This window comes from Chelonoidis abingdonii, chromosome 2, assembly GCF_003597395.2.
Source record: "Chelonoidis abingdonii isolate Lonesome George chromosome 2, CheloAbing_2.0, whole genome shotgun sequence".
NCBI lineage: Eukaryota > Metazoa > Chordata > Testudines > Testudinidae > Chelonoidis > Chelonoidis abingdonii.
Window position 1 is genome coordinate 27203004 of NC_133770.1, and position 21571 is coordinate 27224574.

General features: G+C 44.4%; 1 protein-coding gene across 5 annotated transcripts in view; it reads left to right on the forward strand.

Annotated features, from left to right (window-relative positions):
* Positions 1 to 7012: 7012 nt before the first annotated feature.
* The window catches only part of PFKP (phosphofructokinase, platelet), an 82311-nt gene continuing 67752 nt past the window's right edge, over positions 7013 to 21571 (forward strand). For 2 of the 5 annotated variants that reach the window (XM_032765356.2, XM_075062214.1), the window contains exons 1-2: positions 7021 to 7402; positions 20113 to 20186. In XM_032765356.2, coding sequence (XP_032621247.1) covers positions 7309 to 7402; positions 20113 to 20186 — 168 coding nt within the window. In that variant the 5' untranslated portion in view covers positions 7021 to 7308. Of the gene's footprint in view, positions 7403 to 20112; positions 20187 to 21571 lie in introns of all 5 variants that reach the window. The other 3 variants (XM_032765320.2, XM_032765327.2, XM_032765349.2) reach the window with 2 other exon arrangements.

Consider the following 21571-nt stretch of genomic DNA (forward strand, 5'->3'; position numbering starts at 1 on the left):
TTATAAAACCGATTTTATAAAATCGATTTAGTGCGTCCACACTAGATCCTTAAATCGATTTGTGTGCGTCATGGCCAAGGCTAGCGTCGATTTCAGGAGCGGTGCACTGTGTGGTAGCTGTTCCACAGCTATCCCAATAGTTCCACTTCCTGGTTGAGAGCCCAGTGCCTGATGGGTGCAAAAAACATTGTCCCGGGTGGTGCTGGGTACAGCCTCACCCCTCCCTTTGTGAAAGCAGCAGCCAACCATTTTGCGCCTTTTTTTCCTGGGTGAAAGAGAGCAAACGCCATAGGGCACAGCAAGCATGGACCCTGCTGAGACCATGGACCCTGCTGACGATCAGTAACGCAATCGTGCAAGTTGTAAACACCTCGCGCACTGATCGTGCTGTCTAATGCTGAGCCATGAACTGCAAATTCAGGAGGAGGGGAGGAGGAGGAGGATGGCAGCTACGACAGCGCACCGACGAGAGCGATGACGATGCGACATGGAGACTGAATTCTCCCTAACCGTGGGACCCAGCATTTTGGAGCTACTGCTGGTAATGGGCAGCTTCTACCATTGAACGCCGATTTGGGCACGGGAAACAAGCACAGACTGGTGGACCACATAGTTTTGCAGGTGTGGGACGATTCCCAGTGGCTGCAAAACTTTCGCATGCGTAAGAGCACTTTCTTTTGAACTTTGTGACTTGCTTTCCCCTGCCCTGAAACGCCATAATACTAAGATGAGAGCAGCCCTCACAGTGGAGAAGCGAGTGGCAATAGCCCCTCTGGAAGCTTGCAACTCCAGACAGCTACGGTCAGTTCGGGAATCAATTTGAGTGGGAAAATCTACTGTGGGCTGCGCTGTGATGCAAAGTAGCCCAAGCAATCGTTACTGTGCTGCTGCTACGAAAGTTTGTGACTTGGGAAACGTGCAGGTGATAGTGGATGGCTTTTGCTGCAATGGGATTCCCTAACTGTGGAGGGGCCATAGATGGAACCCATATCCCTATCTTGGCCCCAGAGCACCAGGGCACCCAGTACGTGAACCGCAAGCCTGGTACTTTTCCATGGTGCTGCAAGCACTGGTGATCACAAAGGGACGTTTCACCAGCACCACTGGTGGGATGGCCAGGAAGGGTTCATGACGCTCGCGTCTTCAGAAACACAACTCTCTTTAAACTGGGCTGCAGCAAGGAAATTACTTCCCAGACCAGAAAATAACAGTTGGCGATGTTGAGATGCCTGTCGTTATCCTGGGTGACCCAGCCTACCCTTGATGCCATGGCTCATGAAGCCATTACACAGGCAGCTTGGACAGTGGTCAGGAGCTGTTTAACTTACAGGCTGAGCAAGTGCAGATGAGTGGTAGAGTGTGCATTTGGCCTTTAAAGGGTCGCGTTCCGATCATTACTTACTCGCTCAGACCTGAGCCAAACCAATGTCCCCCATTGCTTATTGCTGCTTGCTGTGTGCTCCACAATCTCTGTGAGAGTAGGGGGAGAACCTTTCTGGCGGGTGGAGGCTGAGGCAAATCACCTGGCCGCTGCTACTACGAGCAGCCAGACACCAGGGCGATTAGAAGAGCACACCAGGAGGCGGTGCGCATCAGAAGAAGCCTGAAAAGTAGTTTCAGCACGCGGCCCAGGGTATGGGTGAACTGCAGTGCTTGTTTCCCCTTGATGAAACACTCCCGCTCTCTTTACTCCCTGTGAGCAACACCACCCTCCCCTTTACTTACAGAATTGCTGAAAGGACTTTATAAAAGCAGACCCCCTCCCCCTTTGATTACATCTAGCTGAAGGAAATAAAGTCAGTATATTTGAAAAAAAAATCATTTATTCAGTATTAAAAGTCATTTGTTATTGCTTAAAAATCCATGATCATTTTTATAAAAGTCATTCCCTGTAAAAAACCCACGCCTCCCCCCGTTGGATGTATTCTTGATTAGAACGAAGTAATTCAACTAAGTATAAAGAAGGCAGAGAATTATCTAGCGGTAGCTGCATGCCCTGCATGGTGTGCTTTGGGAGGAGATCGGAGGTGGAAAGGAAATAGCCCATGAAAGCACATTTCAGCCTTAAAGTCAGCCTTTTTGGTTGGGCTGTCCATGGGGGTGGAGTGTTCGGGGGTGAAGAAAGCCTTTCCCCCACGCATTCTAACATGTCTGGGTGAGGAAGATATGGAATGGGGAGCTTCGAGGGTAAAAGTTAAAACATGGGCTGCAGTGGCACTCTGTAAACCCGCTGCTTTGTTCCTGACCATATCCACCATGCGTCTGAGGATCTCAGTGTGTCACGCAGCAGCTCCAGCGTTTCCATCACGCCTAACCGCTGATCTGCGTCCTGCCTACACCTGATCTTCCTGCCGGTCTTCCTTGCGCCACGGCTCTCGTCTTCTCCTGCCGGTCTTCCTCCCTGCGGAGGCCACCTCGGGTTCTTCGTCCATTCCCCTCCTCATCTCGAGCGTCTCTCAGGACCCGGATCCTCCCGGTCACTGGCATCTTTCTTTGTATTTGCTATCACTTCTTGTGATTTTGCCAAATCATTAACATGATGATGAGCTCTGTTACTGTTGCTGTAGACTTCCATGATTTTTCTGAAAACATTTCAATCTCGAGTTCTCTTTCTCCTCCACGCCTTTTGGCTAGCCTTCCAGATGGGGCAGGGAGTACAGAACAGTGCGCAGCTGTAATGGGGGAGGTAAGAGAGTACAAGAGAAGTAATGTTAAAAAGATACATTTTACAGAACAATGATTGTAGTCCTCACACAGTGAAACCAAACTATGCACCTTACATAGCACATGTGATTTCCACTACAAGGTCGAATTTTGCAAATCTTTTAATACTGAGAGCCTCTGTCCCTGGGGGTCAGAGCACACTGCATGACGACCAGGTTCCCGGTCCCTGTAATCAAATAATTCAGCTTCCATGGCAGCCATGGTAAGACGATCTTTATGTTTGAACTTCTCGCAGGGATTCTGCAGGCCCTGCCGGCAGGGTCATCCCAGCTCCCACTTCCTCCCTCCTAAAAGCATCCTCCCTCCACCTCACGAACAGCGCGTTGGCTGGTTAGCTGGAAGAATCCCTGCTCGCCAAACAGACAGAGAAGCCCAGCACAGAGCCTTCCTATGCTCTGTGAAGGCAATGATTCCAAATTACGTCAAATGCATCGCTCTGGAGGGGAAAGTTTCCGTTCAATGGGGGACCGGATAAAGGCTGCCTTGGCCCCCGCAATCTACTGAAAAGGCTCTTTGATTCCTCCAATATCAAAATTCATGGAGATTTCTTGGGAGGATTTTCACTCCATCCCCAGACATGTTAACGAACTTTTCCTGTAACTGTACCTCGGGCTATAGAAGGAATGCACAACGCATGCTGCCCAAATTTATCAATTAAAAAACGGCTTGTTTGTAACCATGATTGAGCATAAGAAACATTCACTCACCACGAGGTCCTTCCATGGCTTTCACTGTCTGGGATAGTGGCTTGGTTGGGCTGGGAGGTGTAAACCATCAGGGCTCAAAAACAGCTCCTGGCTGCTGTTGGTAATTGAGAGCTGTGTCTATCTGCAATCATCTGTTTTCTTCCTCTGCTCATCTTCGTCCAGTTGCCTAATGCGGACCCTCTGCAGAATCCTCAGCACGGTTGATATTTGCAACACTGACCTCTGAAATCCACGGCCACGGGTGGGTACTTGTTGCCAAGCCCTCACCCAAAATCCAAACAAAATTTGCCATGAGCTGTGCAGCTCTGCATAGAACACTGCATGTTTTCGGACCTGCTCCAGACCTTCCGTTTGCCTCTCTGGTTTCTGTCCTGGTATGCCTGCCTCAGATCTATTGACTTTATCCTACATTGCAACGCTAAGTCCCTCCTGTGTCCTTTTCAACTCATACAGACTTTGAAATTCTTTCAAATGTTTCTGTTCATTTCGTTTTGAAAAGAAAGGAGGTTCTGTAAGCCACTGAAATCCTTCACCCAAGATAGCAATGAGATTTCCACTAGCTCTTCCTTGTGGTCCATGCTGAAGCTTCTTTTCTATTCTCAGGAGACTGCATATTTTAAATGTGCGCTGAGCTGTACGTGGTCAACCCCTGTGCTTGCTCAGAGCCCCCGCTGGCCAAACAGGAAACTGATGTTCAAAACTCCGCGACGGCTCATTTTTCCTGTTTACACGGCCTGCAAACTGCATCACGCGCCTCGCACTTCCGGAGTTTGAAAAAACTGCTGTCCAGAGCGTGTCGAGTGGTGCTCTCTGCTGGATACTCCCTGGAGGCCAGTAACGTCTTCGTTTTTATCCCGTCCACACTACACTAATTCCGGAATTAGTAAACATCGTTTAGGGTTACTCCTGTGGTTTTGAAGGAGTACTAAAATCGATTTAAATAGCCCTTTAATTCGAATTACAGGGCGGTGTAGTGTGGACGGGTGCACCATTAATTCGAATTAACGCTGTTAAATTCGAATTTAAGGCGCAGTGTAGACGGGGTCCGAGTTTCTTGAAAGTCTAAAAGCATGTCAAGGCAGCCTTGGGCACAAACAGAGCCACATCTTTAATTTACTTATTATCACTACTGTCAACTTTGTTTTAATGTCCTGATGCTAACAACCAAGTAAAATGCTTCCCTAATGAGAAGTTAAAGACAAAGAATAACAATAACAAATAATGAAACCAACAAGATGAGCAGCTGTTTCTGAATTTAGGAGAAGACAAAAAAAATCCTACCACCTGTTAAGAGATAAATTCTATTATGTACCTTACAGGACAATCTGAAAAACCACTACTTTCTGGGAAACAACCACCTCTGATTACCAAGTATATACAGGATTTATGATGAAGGTAGACAGAAATCTATTTACAGCCTCATAGTTTGCAAGACTTGCCTAAAAATGCCCTAAATAAAACAAGAAACACACACAAAACAAACATTAGGTGCCTAATCCAAAGGCACTGCAGTCAGTGGAAAGATTCATAGGGGAAGCTCCCCAGCTGGTATAAACTGTCATAATGCCACTGACTTCAATGTAACTATGACGGTTTATACCAGCTGAGGATACTGAGTGTTGGATCAGGCCCATTAGGACAATATACACAAAATACTTGGATTGCAAGCCTTTTAATTACTTAACTCCAAGGCCCTCAATCCAATTATTTGTAAACAGAATTAATTATTGTGTAACTACTTACATAGGTAAGGGTTTGTGGAGCTAGGCTTGTTAGCTCTTTGGTGCAGAGAAGTGTATACACTTTTACACATGAGTAATTTTGCATGAGTTTCCTAGTTAATGTGCATCAGTATTTGTAGGATTAGAACACTTACAAACACCAGTGTACTTGAGTAATTCTACTCATGTGAATAGTTTCACTGAATTTATTGGGACTGCCTACTTGAGTATAGCTACTCAGATATGTAAAAGTCTGTAGGATCAGGGCCTGTGTTTATAAAGCACCAAATTTAGGATGCGTATAAATGTTGAATAAAAACAATTCTAATAGTGATTAAAGCATAGGATTGAGAGTTAGCATTTTAATTCTGTTTCTGACTTGCTGCATAATTTTGTTGAGTCACTCAGGCCCTCATCCTGCAAACACTCTCACAGAGGCTGAACTTCACACACATAAATTGTCCTATTGAATACAGGACAATTCATGTACATAAAAGCATATAAATAAAAGTTTGCAGGGTCTGGGCCTTAATCTGTCTCTGTGATCAGGATAATTATACTACTCTGCTCAGTAGGGGTACTGTGATAATTTTTGAGAAGAATTATGGATTAATTATTCAATATGTATGCATCCAGAAAGTATGTATTCACAACAGAATGAAAACAAATGACAAAATCATCCCCCAAATATTCAATGTGGATATTACCAAAAGAGGTTTTTTAACTCTCATTCTCCTGACCTAACAACAAAAAGAGAGGGTGCTCTAAATAGATATTTTTCAGTTCCCCGTCTCCATAACTGTGACAAAACTTCCTTTGACTCATCTTTTGTCTGTTTAAATAGTACACTCTTCAGGGCAAGATCTGCCTCTTGCTGTGTGTGTGCAGCACCTGGCACAATAGAACCCTGATCTTAGCTGGGGCCTGTAGGGGATACTATAATACCAATACATTATACTCCAATAGATTTTTTACAATACTTTTTGGCAGTGGAATAACATGTTCTAGACAATGACAGGGCCTTAATAATTAGCACAAAACATGTTCAGAGAGAGCTTGAACAAAAAAACCAACCAACTAAACAAAAAAAAAAAAGAGACACACAAAACTGGAGCGTCTAAAGAGGGAGATTTCCCCTCACTACCCATCTCTAATGGAATGGTAGGCAATGATTGCTTGCTTATAGAGATCAGCAGCTTTTAGGATTGCAGGGAATGGCATGTGTGCCTAGTGTAACCAGAGCAGGACAGAGCTAGGTGTAAGAGAGACGATGGTATTATGTGCCACCTAGCTGCTAGCCTGTTTTCAGGGGTACTGCCCCTGGGTGCTGGAACTAGGAGTGCTGCCGCACCTCCTGGCTCGAAGTGGTTTCTGTCATACACAGGGTTTGGTTCAATGGCTGTCAGCACCTCCATTATACAAATTGTTCCTGCCCCCCGTACTGTCTACCCTTTTATTGCCAGGCCATGCAGGGCGACGACAAGGAGCAGCTACCGCAGTCTACTTTCCTCCAGCACCTGCAGTCAGAGACCTGAGTGCCGCTCAGGGCTGATCTCCAGCAGGTGGAGCTGGGGAGAGGAACCTCACTGTGCGGGGGGAGGAACCTCCTCCTGCGGCTCTGCCAGGAAACACAGCCGGTTCCTCTGCCCCCTCCCTCATGCTCTAGCGCATGGGGAGGGGGCCGCCTTTGCACTCCTGTCCCCTTTTCCCACCCATTCTAGCCTCTCCCACCTGCCGCCCCTTACCCAGGCTGCAGCAGCCCAGCATGCTCCCCCGCCGCTGCAGACCGCCGAGCGCCTTGGGCGGTGCACGTGCTCTCATTGGCTTCTCGCCCTGCCCCTCAGAGGGTGGAGCCGCACCGGCGCCGCGGAGAGAGGGGCCGGCTGGGTTGCTGCGGGCAGAGCCGCACGAGGTGGGGCGAGGCACAGGAAGGCCGGAGCAGCAGCGGCGGCTGGAGTGGGGTGTGAAGGCTGCGCTTCTCGTGCTTTCCTCCCACGGGTTTTATGCCGTAGCGTTTCTGTTCCGGGTTCCGTCCCCAGGGCTGCGAGGGACTCCCTTCGGCGCCGCCCAGGGACCTCGCTCGCTCCCTCCATCCCCCAGCCGGGCAGGGGAGCCGCGCAGCCGGCCAGCAGCTCGCTCCTTCCCCTCCTAGCACCATGGCGGAGCTGCCGGCGGATAAGAAGTTCTTCGAGAATCTCTCGGGCGCAGGGAAAGCCATCGGGGTGCTGACCAGCGGCGGGGATGCGCAAGGTGATGCAGCTATGGGGAAGGCAGGGGGCTATGGAATGGCTGTTGGGTGTTTTGGGCAGTATGGATATGCAGGAGGGCGTGCATGGCATATGAGTACCTTTGGGGGGACGGCAGGGGGAAATACGGATGAGGGGTGCAGGGGGCAGGGGTAGTTTGGAGACTGGCAGGATGCTCATGTGGCGGTGGAGTGGGCCTGGGCGGGAAGTGCATGGACACGGGGGGCACTGGGTGGCTGGGCAGGCAGCATGCACACTAGGGCAGGGACACGTTGGATCGGGGCACAGCGGGCATTGAGGTAGGGGCAGATGGGGCACTGGACGTGGGCTAAAGGGGACTGGCTTGCGATCAGCGTGGGCCGGCGGAGAGTGCCTGTTTCCCTGCAGTTCCACGGATCTCGAACTGCTTTGACATCAGCGTAAAAAAAAAATCTTCCTTTTGTCTCACCTCTGTGTCTGGGTTGCAAACGTGCCTAGATAGGCAGGGCGGCAACAAGCAGCTTCCATTCATCCTCCCTCCCTTCTTCATCACATTTTCAAACGTGTGACGGCTTCAGAGCCTGCCTTCTGGAGGGCAGGAAACCGAAAGCTCCAGTAACTTTATCCCCAAGACGTCTTTCCCTTTCAGGGGATGGTAGGGAGAATGGAGAAAGGGCTAGTTAGTGCCCAAAATGTGAGGGGTGGTGGTGGGCTTGCTGCATTGCACATGGCAGCAGGGGAACTGTCTGCCGCTGGGGCAGTGGCAGCCGTCACCCCATCCGCCTTTCACTTCGTTCTTTGGCACGACTCACGAGGAGTAGTTTCGCATTCGTGACAGCGGTTTACGTAGCTCACACCGGCGCAAGTTTAATAAATTACAGACATCCTTAGCCCCCTTCGATCGCTAAACCTAGACGGAGTCCTTCCAAAGGAGTAGCAGGGGTTTAATGTTGGGGCTTAGAGACCAAGGAGCTACAGAAATAGAATCAAAGGGCGACCAGGGAACAGGAGAATTGATTGAAATTTACTAACCTGGTCATGAGATCCCTTCTCAGGCCCCCTCCCCCTTGTCTCCCCGAATTAATTTGAGTCTGTTATTAACAGTTCTGCCTTGGGTTGCTCAGGGCGCAGATTCTAGATGGGTAATGCGGGGCAATATTTAACAACAAAGGCTCTCGATCGCCTTAGCCAGAAAGAGAAGTATCTTGTTAATATGCAGCGATGCCATCATTCCCCGTAGCCTCCTCCGCGGGGGTGACATTAGTTTTCCCGCAGCTCCGGGAGTGCGTTGGGAAGGCGTTTAATCCAGTAGCTGCCAGTTTCGCTGCAGATCGAAAGTATTTCAGCAGCGTGGGGCGCGGGGCAGAGGACAATTTGTGTTGTTTTTTTGCATTAGGGATGGGTCCTGGGCCTCCCCGCCAGTCTTTCACGTGCGTGGGGGTGAAGAGAGAAGTATGGCTCCTGCAAATGTGCTTGTGGGTGGAGGGAGTTGTGAGAAGAGAGACCCCTCTGAGTGCGTCAGGGTTTGGAGGAGCGAGGACTAGTTTTACCCCCTCCACACACACACTTTCCTCAGTGAATGTGTAAGGAGAAAGCCTCACTTCCCTTCCCCTTGATAGATGTGTGTTTAGGATGCGGGGGACCTGGCCTGTCTCCCCCTCCACCCGTCTCTGCCCCCCTCCTTTCCCTGGTGCGCATGAGAATGCTACTTTGCATGGACCACTTTCTCCTCTCTCGGTCCCCGCCTCCAGTGTGTACGTGATCCGCGGCCAGTCGTTGCGGATTCCTCTGTGCTTCATATCTCTGCTGAAGAAGCATCCTTCCTTCCTCCCTCCCCCAGAAATAGTGGGGTGCCTGGGATTAGCTAAACCTCTCCCCAATATGGGGGCAGAAGGGATCTGCCACTGCAAACTGCTTCCCTTGACAATCAGCGGCTGGCTTGGCTCCTGTTGCAGTCGTCTACCCCATGGCGGTGTTACCAGCTGTGCTGAAATCATTTCAGGAGAGCTCAGGATCCGGGCACCTGAGCCTTTACATCGCCATTTCCCTTTGAAACAGTGACAGTGCATTGCTCGGAGCAGCATAGCAGCAAACCCAGGCTGCACCCTGCCACTCGCTTCCGCATGGCTGCGGATTACATAACGCTGGAGCAGCGGTTCTAGCTCCTTTTTTTTTTTTTTTTTAAAGTATTACATCGAAGTCGCCCCCGGGCGCTATAGTGCAACATTTAAACATCGTCCCAAAGTAAATCGATCGGTCCTAGATTTGATTATCCGCAAAGTGTAGCCAAAAAAAAAAAAAAGGGAGGAGCGTTTGGGGCGCGCTGCCCAAGCTCCGTGGCTGTTTTGCAGACTATGAGCAGAGGACACTTGATGTTGTCCAGGATGTTTTGTAGGCGTTTCGTTTCTTTCATGAGAAGACAGACTAAACCCAACCTTAGGGCTCGAGTGTCTCCAAGGAGTTATTTACATAACTGGGTTGGGATTTGGGAACAGTAAGAAGACTGAAGTATGGGCAAACTCCATTCTGCATCACATCCTGGGAGGGGAACAGAATAGGGAGGACTCTTAGTCATGACCTTTCAAGGTCATTTGTACTGCATGGGGTGAGAGTAATTTAGAGAGAATATTGAGGTCTGTAGTTGAGAGAGTTTATGTAGAAAGAAGCAGATTAGCAGTTTTGGAAGAAGTATGTTGTACAAAGTAATCCTGTTCTAAATTGGGAGGGTTTTCTATTTTTTAACTGATTTTCCATCCCCCATTTGCTTTAACTTATTGAATATTTACAACAGAAATCTGATTCTACGGGAAACAGGAATAAATATAATTACAGTGACACCTGTTAGTGCTGCACTATAGGATGGCTTCTAAGCTTTTCCCTACTGTTAACCTGTATTTTCACTGAAGCAGCAGGCACATACTTACACTGTTCCAGGCAGTTGCTTGACATATAAAATCTCAGCCCCAGAGTTTACTACGTGGAGTGTTTTTCTTACTTTTTGATCATTTACAAGTGGCCTTTTTTAAAATGAAAAATTTCATGTCTTTTCTATTTCAAGTGGCTGTTACTGTTCAAAATGTGGGATTTTCAGGTTTACAATTGTTAATCTCCTTAAGGGTTTTTTAGTATGTATTTAGTATTATGGATCCAAGATGTTTAAATCTATATTAATACACATTCACAGCACATACCATAGCAGCTCCCTTGAAACAATCAGGAGTTAATCACTGTATTTACAATGTAAACATACTTTCCACCATTTTGTGTGGTGGATTTAAGCAGTGTATTGGGGATTTAGTGTAAGTGAAAGTGTTACAAATAATATGTGCTTGTAAAGTGTAGTCTATACTTGCTGTGTCAGTACTACAATTTTGGCCACCCAGCTGTTAAATTGGGAAACAAATCCAGTATCTGGTATTCAGTCTCTTGATGTATATTGTGATTGAACATTGACAGTGATTCTCAAGGATTTATCAGCATGATGTGCCATAGTCTGGACTGCACCAAAGTGCAGTTGGTGCAGTTTTGGAGGGAGCGGCATGAGAAGGGGGAATCTTTAAGCAGCTTTTATGCCCTCAGATCCTGGGGTTTGTCCTGTGATGGGTTGGTCCTTCGCACAATGTAGAACAGCCTCAGGGCTGCTCTATGTCGGCTGTCAATGACCTCCAGGGCCATTCTGGTAGGCACAGATCACTGAGGGATGAAGAGTGTCCCCCAGGAAAATTGCCGATGCTGGAACCATGATGAGGGTGGTAGAGGAGCAGCAATTACAGTGGCCCAGGATCCCTTATATAGAGGGAATTCTGTACCATCTAGAGTTGACAGATTGGTGGGCCAATGTAAAGTGGCCAGGGAATGGCTGAGAATCTGGACTGGTGTTCTTTAAAACTCCAGTGTAACCTTAAGCCTTGAAGTTACCTGAACATTCTGTTTTGTGGTTGAGTGCTGTGGAAGATAATCTGAGTGAGGGGCCTGAGATTGTGAATTGCATGTGCAGGTGCATTGGGCTGTTGGTCCTGCTGTGTTGGGCATGGACGTGTTAATGTTGACACTGGTGGGTGAATTTATACACCAGCCACTGGCTTCTGAGATGTGGATCCTCTTTCAATAGAATGTCATCCTCCCCTTATTCCCTGTCACACACAGGATGTGAGTTGTTCTATGTATTTTAGAACATAAATTTATGGAATCCTCACAGTGAGCAAAAATCTAAATGACAGTCATGTAAACTTATTTACTTGCCTCAGCTCTTCCTCACCCTATCTCTTCATTTGCTTGTTACTCTTACTTTGGTTTTGAGCTCTTCAAATTAAGAGCTATGTCATGTTTTTTTATTTGCATGGCAAAACATTTTGGGGCACTAATGAAATAGTCATAGCCTTCTGGGTTACACAGCCCAGAGCTCAGATCATGGCTCTGTAGTAGGCAGATCTGTGCAACAGTTTCATCACCTACTGGTTAAGAGTCTTATATTGTTCCAGTCCATTACATGTCCCCCTCACACAAAGAAAACAAACCCCTTTCTGTCCCCAAAATTGTAGAATTTATATGTATATTGCATATGGTTGCTATGTGTGTTATGTATATACATAATTTGAAGACAGCACCATGTTTTAAATTTTTAAATTTTGTAAATAAAATTTAAAGAATAATTTATTTGCTAAAAAAGTTAACATGTCATGTTTCAACATACATTTTACAGATGGGAAATGAACATTCTATAGTTAATGGTAATTTGTATAGACTTTTTCAGTATTCACTGTATCTGGTGTTTTGGAGACATTACTTCTAAAATTAAAAAAGTGACTTGTGTCATAGATTAATTCCTAAATGATTAGTGCTAATTTTCTTTTTTTTTTCCTTGGAAGAGGCAAAGAAAGCATTTTGAATGGAAACAAGCCTAAAATGCCCAAGATGCTACTATGTGTGTGTGTGTTGTGTTGTTTTTTTAATTGAAAAGCTGAAATTAGTCTGCCAAAACCTGAACATGGTTTGGAGTTTCAGAATTGTATGGCCAAATATTTGCTGCTTGCTGTGTTTGATTGTTTAAAGAAACATTAAAAAAAATTCTGCTTAAAAAAATCCAAAACTTTTGAACCACCTCAGCTTTTGTCCAAACGCCTGAGCCCATCCAGTTAGAGATTTTTCCAGGTTTCTGATACTCTGCTAGCTTCCTTGACTCATATCTGTTTCCATAACTTTTGGTTCATTTAGGTTTGAACATAAGAATGGCCATACTGGGTCAGACCAAATGTCCATCCAGCCCAGTATCCTGTCTACTTACATTGGCCAATGCCAAGTGCCCCAGAGGGAGTGAACCTAACAGGTAATGATCAAGTGATCTCTCTCCTGTCATCCATCTCCACCCTCTGACAAACAGAGGCTAGGGACACCATTCCTTACCTATCCTGGCTAATAGCCATTAATGGACTTAACCTGCATGAATTTATTTAGTATCAGAGGGGTAGCCATGTTGATCTAGATCTATAAAAAGCAACAAAGAGTACTGCAGCACCTTATAGACTAACAGACGTATCGGAGCATAAGCTTTTGTGGGTGAATACCCACTTCGTCACCCACGAAAGCGTATGGTCCAATACCTCTGTTAGTCTATAAGGTGCCACACGACTCTTTGTTGCTTTTTACATGAATTTATCTATTTCCTAGAGACTGACTCCAGTGGGGTCCCTCACAAACTGGAGATGGTTACTGTGAGTTTGTTTTTAGTATAGCTTAAGTACATACTCCACGAACTGACCATTTGAGCTTATTCCAGAATGTGGGATGAACCTGTGTTGTGAAAACTGAAATCCTCAAAATAGCACATGCATGTGAATGGACACAGGGTGCTAAAATTAAATTAACCCAGGGGATCTCAAACTGGGGATCGGGACCCCTCAGGGGGTCGCGAGATTATTACTGGGGGTTGCGAGCTGTTAGTCTCCACTTCAAACCCTGCTTTGCCTCCAGCATTTATAATAGTGTTAAATATATACAAATGTGTTTTTAATTTATAAGGGGGGCGTATCACACTCAGAGGTTTGTTATGTGAAAGGGGTCACCAGTACAAAAATTTGTGAACCACTGAATTAACCCCTCTGAAGCCTTGGGGAATGCGGGGGGGGGAGGGGGGTCTCCCTTGGTAGGGTTGGGAAGGAGGCAGGTGATGTAGGATATTGCTTTTCTCATGTGATCCCTCCCCCATGTCTCTCTTGGCTCTATCACTGTTAATCTAAAGTGGCTAATTTTAAATGAAACTACGCTCACCTCACCTATGGCACTGAAATTAAATGTAGACTATAATTTGTCATTTGAGAAACGAAAGGGACGGTAGCCCTAAGGGAAAAGATAACAGCTTGTCTCTGTGTTAAATAACTGTCTGCAAACCTCAAACTGCTGAATGCGCTTTAGGGTAGGGAAGGCTGTGCCTCCCAAACAGCCTGGCCCTGCCCCCTATATGACCCCCACCCAATTCCTGACCCCCCGACTGCTCCCTCAGAATCCATGACCCGTTCTTCTCCTTGTCCCTTGACTGCCCTCCTAAGACCTTTCCAACCACCACCCTAGAACCCCACCCCCCAAGAACTCCCCCTGGTCCCTGTCCCCTGACTGCCCTGCCCCCATCCACCCCCCCACCGAGTCCTGACAGACCCCTGGAACGCCCACAATCCAACTCCCTGTCCCCTGACCGCTCTCCCCCAAACCTCTGCCCCCTCCCTGTCCCCGACTGTCCCTAGGACTCCCTGCCCCTTATCCAATGCCCCTGCCCCAGTTACCATACTGCTTACCCCCGCCTCCCCACTTTCCCAGAGCCTCAGCGTGCCGCATCCAGGAGCACTGCAGTGGCATGGCTCTGGTGGGGCCCAGAGCTCTCAGCCCTGCCCCCTTACCACGCGGCTCTGAGCGGGAGGAGCTAAGACCCTGCCCGAGCCATGCCGCTGCAGCTCTGTCCAGGGCCAGATAAATCTTAGCACCTATCAAAGGTCTGATGAAAAAGAAAATGGTAATTCAGAAGAATTTTAGATTATGTTGCCATATTTTGAATAGCTATTTTAGCCACAGTTTAGTCTCTAAGCCACTGTTCAAATCCTCTGTGTATCAATGCTGTACTGAGTATTGAGGACCGAGTCTCATGGCTACTGAGTACATCCATTTTCCAGTAGTAATTATATAATTACATTTCATAGATACTCTAATGGAAATACTGGTTGTAAGAAGCCAAAGATAATTAAATAAGACATTGTTTGCCACTGTTTTATTAATCAAGTTCATGCTCTCCTCTGTAGATACCTTTATGTATTTGAATATACTCTGGTCAAAATATTCAGATGTAAGTACCCAATGGTAGATATTTAAAGCAATTTAGGTTTATTGGGACATCACTAGATTGTTCAGTACTGAACAGCAACAGATTCTTCAGTGTGAGCTCTTGAGTATTCAGCACTTCTGAAAATTGGCTAGGTGCTTGCTGTTAAGCACCCAAGTCTGAAAATATTGCTGTCTCTGCACAGAGGCAAACAGATTCCAAGGCGTGAAGGACCATTGTGATCATCTAGTCTAACCTGTATAACACGGGCCACGGAACTTGTCCAAAGTAATTCCTACAGCAGATCTGTTAGGAAAAAAGCACGTTCAGTCTTGATTTAAAAATTGTGAGTGATGGAGTACAAAATAGTCACACAGTGTCAAACAGTGATAACACATGTATATTAAATAGCCAAGTTATAAACTTTCAGTGAGGCTATACAGAATGACCTGAGGCAAGAGTTCTTTTCCAGACTGACAACCCACGTTGCAATAGACACAAGTTTTGATATCTATCCACCTCCTATTTAGGCTACATATATAGTATGAGCTAAGGTTGTGACTCACACGAGCTGTCATCGAGCTATTGGAGTATAAATAGCAGCGTAACTGCGGTAGCACGAGTAGCAGTAGCAGAGGCATAGTTTAGCTGTGCCACATACAGTTTGCCTGAAGCTTATGGGTATGTACTCGGCGTGGCTCAATCGTGCCTCCACTGCTGCTACGCATGCTACTGTGGCTACGCTACTATTTGTACTCACTCTGCTCAATGCGAGCTAGTCTGAGTATGTGTACAAGAGTAGTAGAATCACAGCCCTACCTTGTAGTGTAGGCATAGCTTTAGACAGAAGGGAGTGAGTAACCGTAGCCTCTTGAAATCTGGTTACAACCTCCATGTGGGGAATCTCTAGCCTAAGTGTTACTCAGATATCAGCCTTTTGAGCCACTTCCTCTGACATGGCTTTCATGCTTTGAGACTTACATAATTGTATCAATAGGAAAACATGCATGAGTTTGGGGTCATCTTCCTAAAATGTTGTGTAGAAGTAATTTAAGTGATTAGATGGATACACAAGTTGTTTATTCAAGAAAACTGTATGCATAGAGTACTCTGTGGGACAATTGCACTGTAATTCTTCTGAGGCACTGAACTGGAACTATTGCTTTACAAATAATAATGATCGATGTCTGAACTGGAACTGTTGCTTTACAAATAATAATCATCAATCTAAGTGCTTGGTAAAAGTTGTGAAATTCTCACTGATGTCTGGAAAACCAGGTTGTGTGAATGCCTTATTGTTTATATTAACCCAAGCCGATATTCCTGGCCTAGAAACCTTCCCATCTTTATCAAATAGACATGGAAAATGTAAATGTGTGGAAACAACCCTGGATTTTCATGTACGTTTTTAGTTTTGCATAGGCATCCTGTTTCAAAAGTAAAATTCTCAATAAACTTAAAGCACCAGTAAGTTCTTTACACAGAAACAGAAAAGAGAAGTTGGTTTAAAATTAGTAAGTATGGAACCAGCAGAATAATGCTACTTAAACTGAGAAGGAAATGAATAATTTAACATTAGGAAAAGTTTAGTACTAAAGCAAATGTTGTTTTCTGAGCCTTTTAGTCATGTAACCTTTTTAGTGAATTTGTTACCCGTCTTCTGAAATGGTACATCTATTGTAACTCTGATTTTTTTGGTGGAGTTGAGTTCCTTGACATTAGTGAAACCGCTCAAAATGAATACATGCAAAATCATATAAAGAGACAAGAAAAAAAGTTTGAACTGGGGGGAAAAAAAAAAGTCTTACATACAAATAGAGTTAAAATACACATGTAAGAAACCAAACAGTAACTAAAATGTACTGCATCAGTAAAGACCCTCTACCTTATTAAAAAGATGAGCAAAATATTGTGTTCAAAAACATTTTCCTTTCACTCACACTTTTAATGAAGAAACAGTTATAAAGGTTAATAGTCCAAAGGAAAAAAATCCTATGTAATATGAGGATACCTGAATCAATGGGATTGAGGAGCCTCTAAGCAAATCATTGGGTATGAGATGGCTATAGCTGTCAACTCTAAAGGGTCAGAGAAATCAGTATTTTATGCTTAATTTATTTTTTATTGATTTATAAGTTGTCTTTCACCAAAGCAATTAGGTGCTTACTTGCATCGAGCAGCCAGCAATGGGTACTAATAATGAATCACTGCTGCCATCTCCTGAAATGTTAACATGTACACTGGCACCGAGTCAGAAAGTTGAAAAAAACCCAAAAACAATTAAGGCAAAGGTTAAACAAGTTTCTAATAACGTATCCTGACAGTGACAAAACTTGGATTCTGTTCAGTCACCAACAATGAAGGAAAGAAGATGAGAAGTCATCTTACCATTATTATTTGTATTCCCATAATGAGTAGGGGCTCTAGTCATGGATCATGCCACTATTGAGCTAGGTGTTGTACAAAGACAGAACAAAAAGATGGCACCTCCTCCAAAGAGTTGACAATCAAAGTCATTGGGAGGTTCAGCTCCACATAGCTGACAAGAAGTTCTTCCCTCCCTGACCTTAAATGATGTGATGCAGTTAATGTGTCCTTGACATTTCAGGGTTTTAAAAATTATCACCAGCACCTAGAATAGATCCCAGGAATTGGACAGAGAAACAATACAAAGACCTTAACCATGAGTGTTGTGTTCACAGGTCTGCTCTGGTTGGGCAGAAGACAGTTATATTTTGCTCTAGCTGAAGCTTCAAGGTAGGCTTAGAGGTTAGGCCTAAGTACAGGTTATTACCATAGTGTGGTCTGGAGGTGCAAAGGTGTTACTGACAGGGAAGAATTCTGCATTAGAAGAGGGTGGTCAGACTCCTCACAAGTCACGGATGATTAAAATAAATATGTGCTGCAGCTGTAACCTGAAAAACCAGGATCAGTGACCGATCCATTAGGATCTTAATTTAGAAAACATTGACAAAAAGCAGGCATGCATCATTGACAAAAGACAGACATGCATCATCAGCAGATGATGCAGGTGATGCCTTTGCCCAGTCCATTAAATGCTTCTTCATACCCACAAGAATCTCTTCTGTTTTAGCTGGTCCAAGTCACATCCATTCTGCATCTTAGCCTGTCCATTTTCCTTCCAGTTGCACATTTGGGCTAATGAGACCGTTTGTCAGTGGAAGACAGACACAGAACTTTGTGTTGGTCAGTATTTATTATATCCGCAAAACATCTTGCAGTCACCTCCATACATGTTGAACAGGAAAGGTGATAAGGTGGAACCCTGAAGGATGCAGCAGGTGAGAGCTTTCCGGAAGGATGAAAATGGGGAAGGAGAAAACCCAATGAATGGCCATTCTGAACATTGTCTGTAAGACCCTATAGACAAAACAATGGTGCCAAAAGCAGCCAATCTATAGGGATGTAATTAACCATCAGTATCTATATAGACTTGGTTTAGAGAAACAGTATTCTGCATAAAAATATTAGTATGCTAAGCAACACCTGCAACTCTTCTTGCTTTTGGGTTGGCAGAGACCACAAAAGCCATAGAGAACACGGACAGATTTTGGAGGTGAAGAGTACCTTGTGCCACACTCTACAGGAATTACTGTATTCTCCTTAGCCTTAGTCAATACTTGAAAGGCCAGATCTTCAGTCAGTGGAAATTGACTTAAAAAACCTGACTCAAAGTGTGTGTGGTTTCTGGAAGGAGAATTGAATGGATATTTGCTACTACCTTGCTCTCCCTAGCTGACAGAATTGTTTTCCTAACTGGGTATGTCTACACTTGGAGCTGGGGGTGTGATTCCCAGCCCATGTAGTCATACTTGCACTGACTTTCATCAAACTGGCATGCTAAAAGTAGTAGGCTAGCTTCTCCTGCCGACATACCTACTGCCATTTGCTGGGGGTGGTTTAATATCAACAGGGGAGCACTCTCTCATCAGCATAGAGTGGCTACATGAGAGCTCTTACAGCTGCATTGGTACAGGTCTCTGGTGTAGAATAGCCTTAATGTTCAGTTCTTGCACAATGAAAGACTTCTGTTTAATAACAGTGACTCGTCTTGTGTTCCTAAATAATAGGCACTTGAAATAACCTCAGAGTCACTGAGACCTTCACACTAATCAGTTTCAACAATCACAGAGAGGTTAGTTCAGTGGGTCTTTACATACTTCCCTGGAAATGATTAGTATCTAGGCTCCCTGTGTACAGGCCATATTCATGACTTTGTTTGTGGGTATGGAGATTCAGGTTGACTCCGTTGTGTGGTTTAATCACCTTATGTGTTTCAAATCAGGGATTATTTTGCACCTATATCATCAGCAGAGCTGATCTATTTCTTCACTATTTCCAGTAACTAATTAATCCTATTGATTTGGGTGACTGTAGATACTATACTATGTTTTGTGCTGTGGCATATCTATAAGTCCAACGAGAGTGCTGATCCACTATTAGAGAAGTCTCTCTGCTTCCTTGCCCCTCTCTTGTAGCTCTGTTTTTGCTTCTTGTGCCTGGAGTCCGTTGGTAATTCTTCATGTCTTTTGTCATTAGTAATATTTCCCATGGTAGATGAAGAGAGCCATTACAATAGTCACCACTTTCTTTTTGACTCTTTGGATTGACACCCATTGCGTTTGCTATAAAATGGTTCTGTGAAACATATTTGCTGCTTAATAAATTGAAATATTAATACCAATATACACAAGTATGACATCCTTCAGCCAAATGTTTCAATTTGTCAGACTTCTATGAAAAGAGTACTCAGGGCTCCATTGTGAGCTGCAGGACATGCGTGCACAGGGTAGTAAGATAGCATAAGGTACTCACTTACCCATGCTATCCACATCACAAGTGTGTACTCAAAGGGAGAGCAACTGGCACTGGCTTGCTTCCCCTCCCTCCCCCCCCCGTCTCAGGTGGCTCTGCTCTTCCACCGCACACCATCTGTGCAGCTGAGCTGGTTTGGAAGAAAGTAAACTGGACCAGGAAAAAGTGCTGGCAGCTTTCCCCTCTAGCGTGAGGGGAGGCAGGCACTGAATTGTGCCTGCAAGTCTTGCAGATTGCAAGGTGCCAAATTACTAGCCTTATGTCAGTTAGCAGTCATCACTTTCTAATTACGGTTTATTCTAATAATATTTTGACAATTTCATCAAGTTCCCCTGTTAAATGTTCATATAATTATGGTGCTAAAACAAATAACTCTGCCCCCTTCAACTTCTAGAGCTGGCTGCGTTGTCAGTATGTACATTTCTGTTTATAGTAAAAGCTTTTTTTCCTGTTTAGAAACAAATTATAGCTTCCAATTAATTCCTTTGTTGTTGTTGGATTTTGTTTTTGACAAAGATATTTCAAGTTAATATTAGAAAATTGAGGTAACCTTGCATAATTTTGTAATAAATGAATTCACTTTCTCTTCTCAGGTATGAATGCTGCAGTACGTGCGGTAGTGCGTATGGGAATCTACGTAGAAGCTAAAGTGTATTTTATCTATGAGGTTAGTTTTCCTGTTGTATTCATTTTGTATTTGATTTTTGAATGCATTTGGACCTTGTTCTTGTGGAAATTTCACATGGACTTTAATGGTGTAAGACTCAAAATATTACACATGGCGTTCCTTGTGATCACACCAAAAGCCTTTTTTACCTATGAAAGGTAATTTACCTGATAATGACCAAGAGATGATATTCTAATTAAAACAGAAGTTTGATTTCTGGTTCCAGACCTTTTCTCCATACAATAGCAAGGGGTTGGGAATATTGAGAAGACATAGCTGTGTTAGTTGATGGGTTCAGGCCTTGCATTACTCAGCAATGACCTGTCTGTCTATACCTGAATATCTTGCAGCATCTAGCCCTCCCTTACTATAGTATGAGCACTTACAACTTTTGAGGTATTTATTCTGACAGCACCCCTGTGAGGCAGGAAAGTAGTATTATTCCCAGTTTACAGATGGGGAACTGAGGCACAGAAAGATTACATGACAAGAGTTGTCTGCAGCTGGTTCTATAGCCACTGGACAATCTTTCCCTTTCTACAAACTAAGGGGAGCAGTTGACAGGCTGGCTACAAGATGAAGTCCTATCCACTTCTTTCCAAACATCAGAAATATTGTGTCTGTGATTGATGTATATGTATGTGAAGTTATATTCAAACTGCATGGGATATGGAAATTTGAAAGACATATATACATGTACATCAGAGGGAGAAAACTATTTATGTAAATGTTACAGGGAAAATGTCAATATTGTACTTCAGTTTAATAAAGAGATATATTTTACCTTTAAAGTATATAAATATTGGAATACAGTAAACATTTTAAACAAATGGCCCATTTGTATTGTATGTTGGAATTATATCAGTTCTCCTTTAGAAGCCTTTAGTTTTTAAAAATAAAGCAATCATGGGATAACATGGAAGGTCCTTTCATGGATCAGTAACTGGTTAAAAGACAGAAAACAAAGGGTAGGAAGAAATGGTCAGTTTTCAGAATGGAGGGAGGTAAACAGTTGTGTGTCACTGGGATCGGTGTTGTTTAACTTATTCATAAATGATTTGGAAAAAGGGGTAAACAGTGAGGTAGCAAAATTTGCAGATGTACAAAATTATTTAAGATAGTTAAGTCCAAAGCATACTACGAAGAGTTACAGACTCACAGAACTGGGTGACTGGGCAACAAAATAGCAGATGAAATTCAGTGTAGATAAATGCAAAGTAACGAACATTGGAAAACATAATCCAACTATATATACAAAATGATGGGGTTTAAATTAGTTGTTACCACTCAAGAAAGCGATCTAGGAGTCATTGTGGATAGTTCTCTGAAAACATCCACTGAATGTGCTGCAAGAGTTAAAAAAGCAAACAATGTTAGAAATAGTT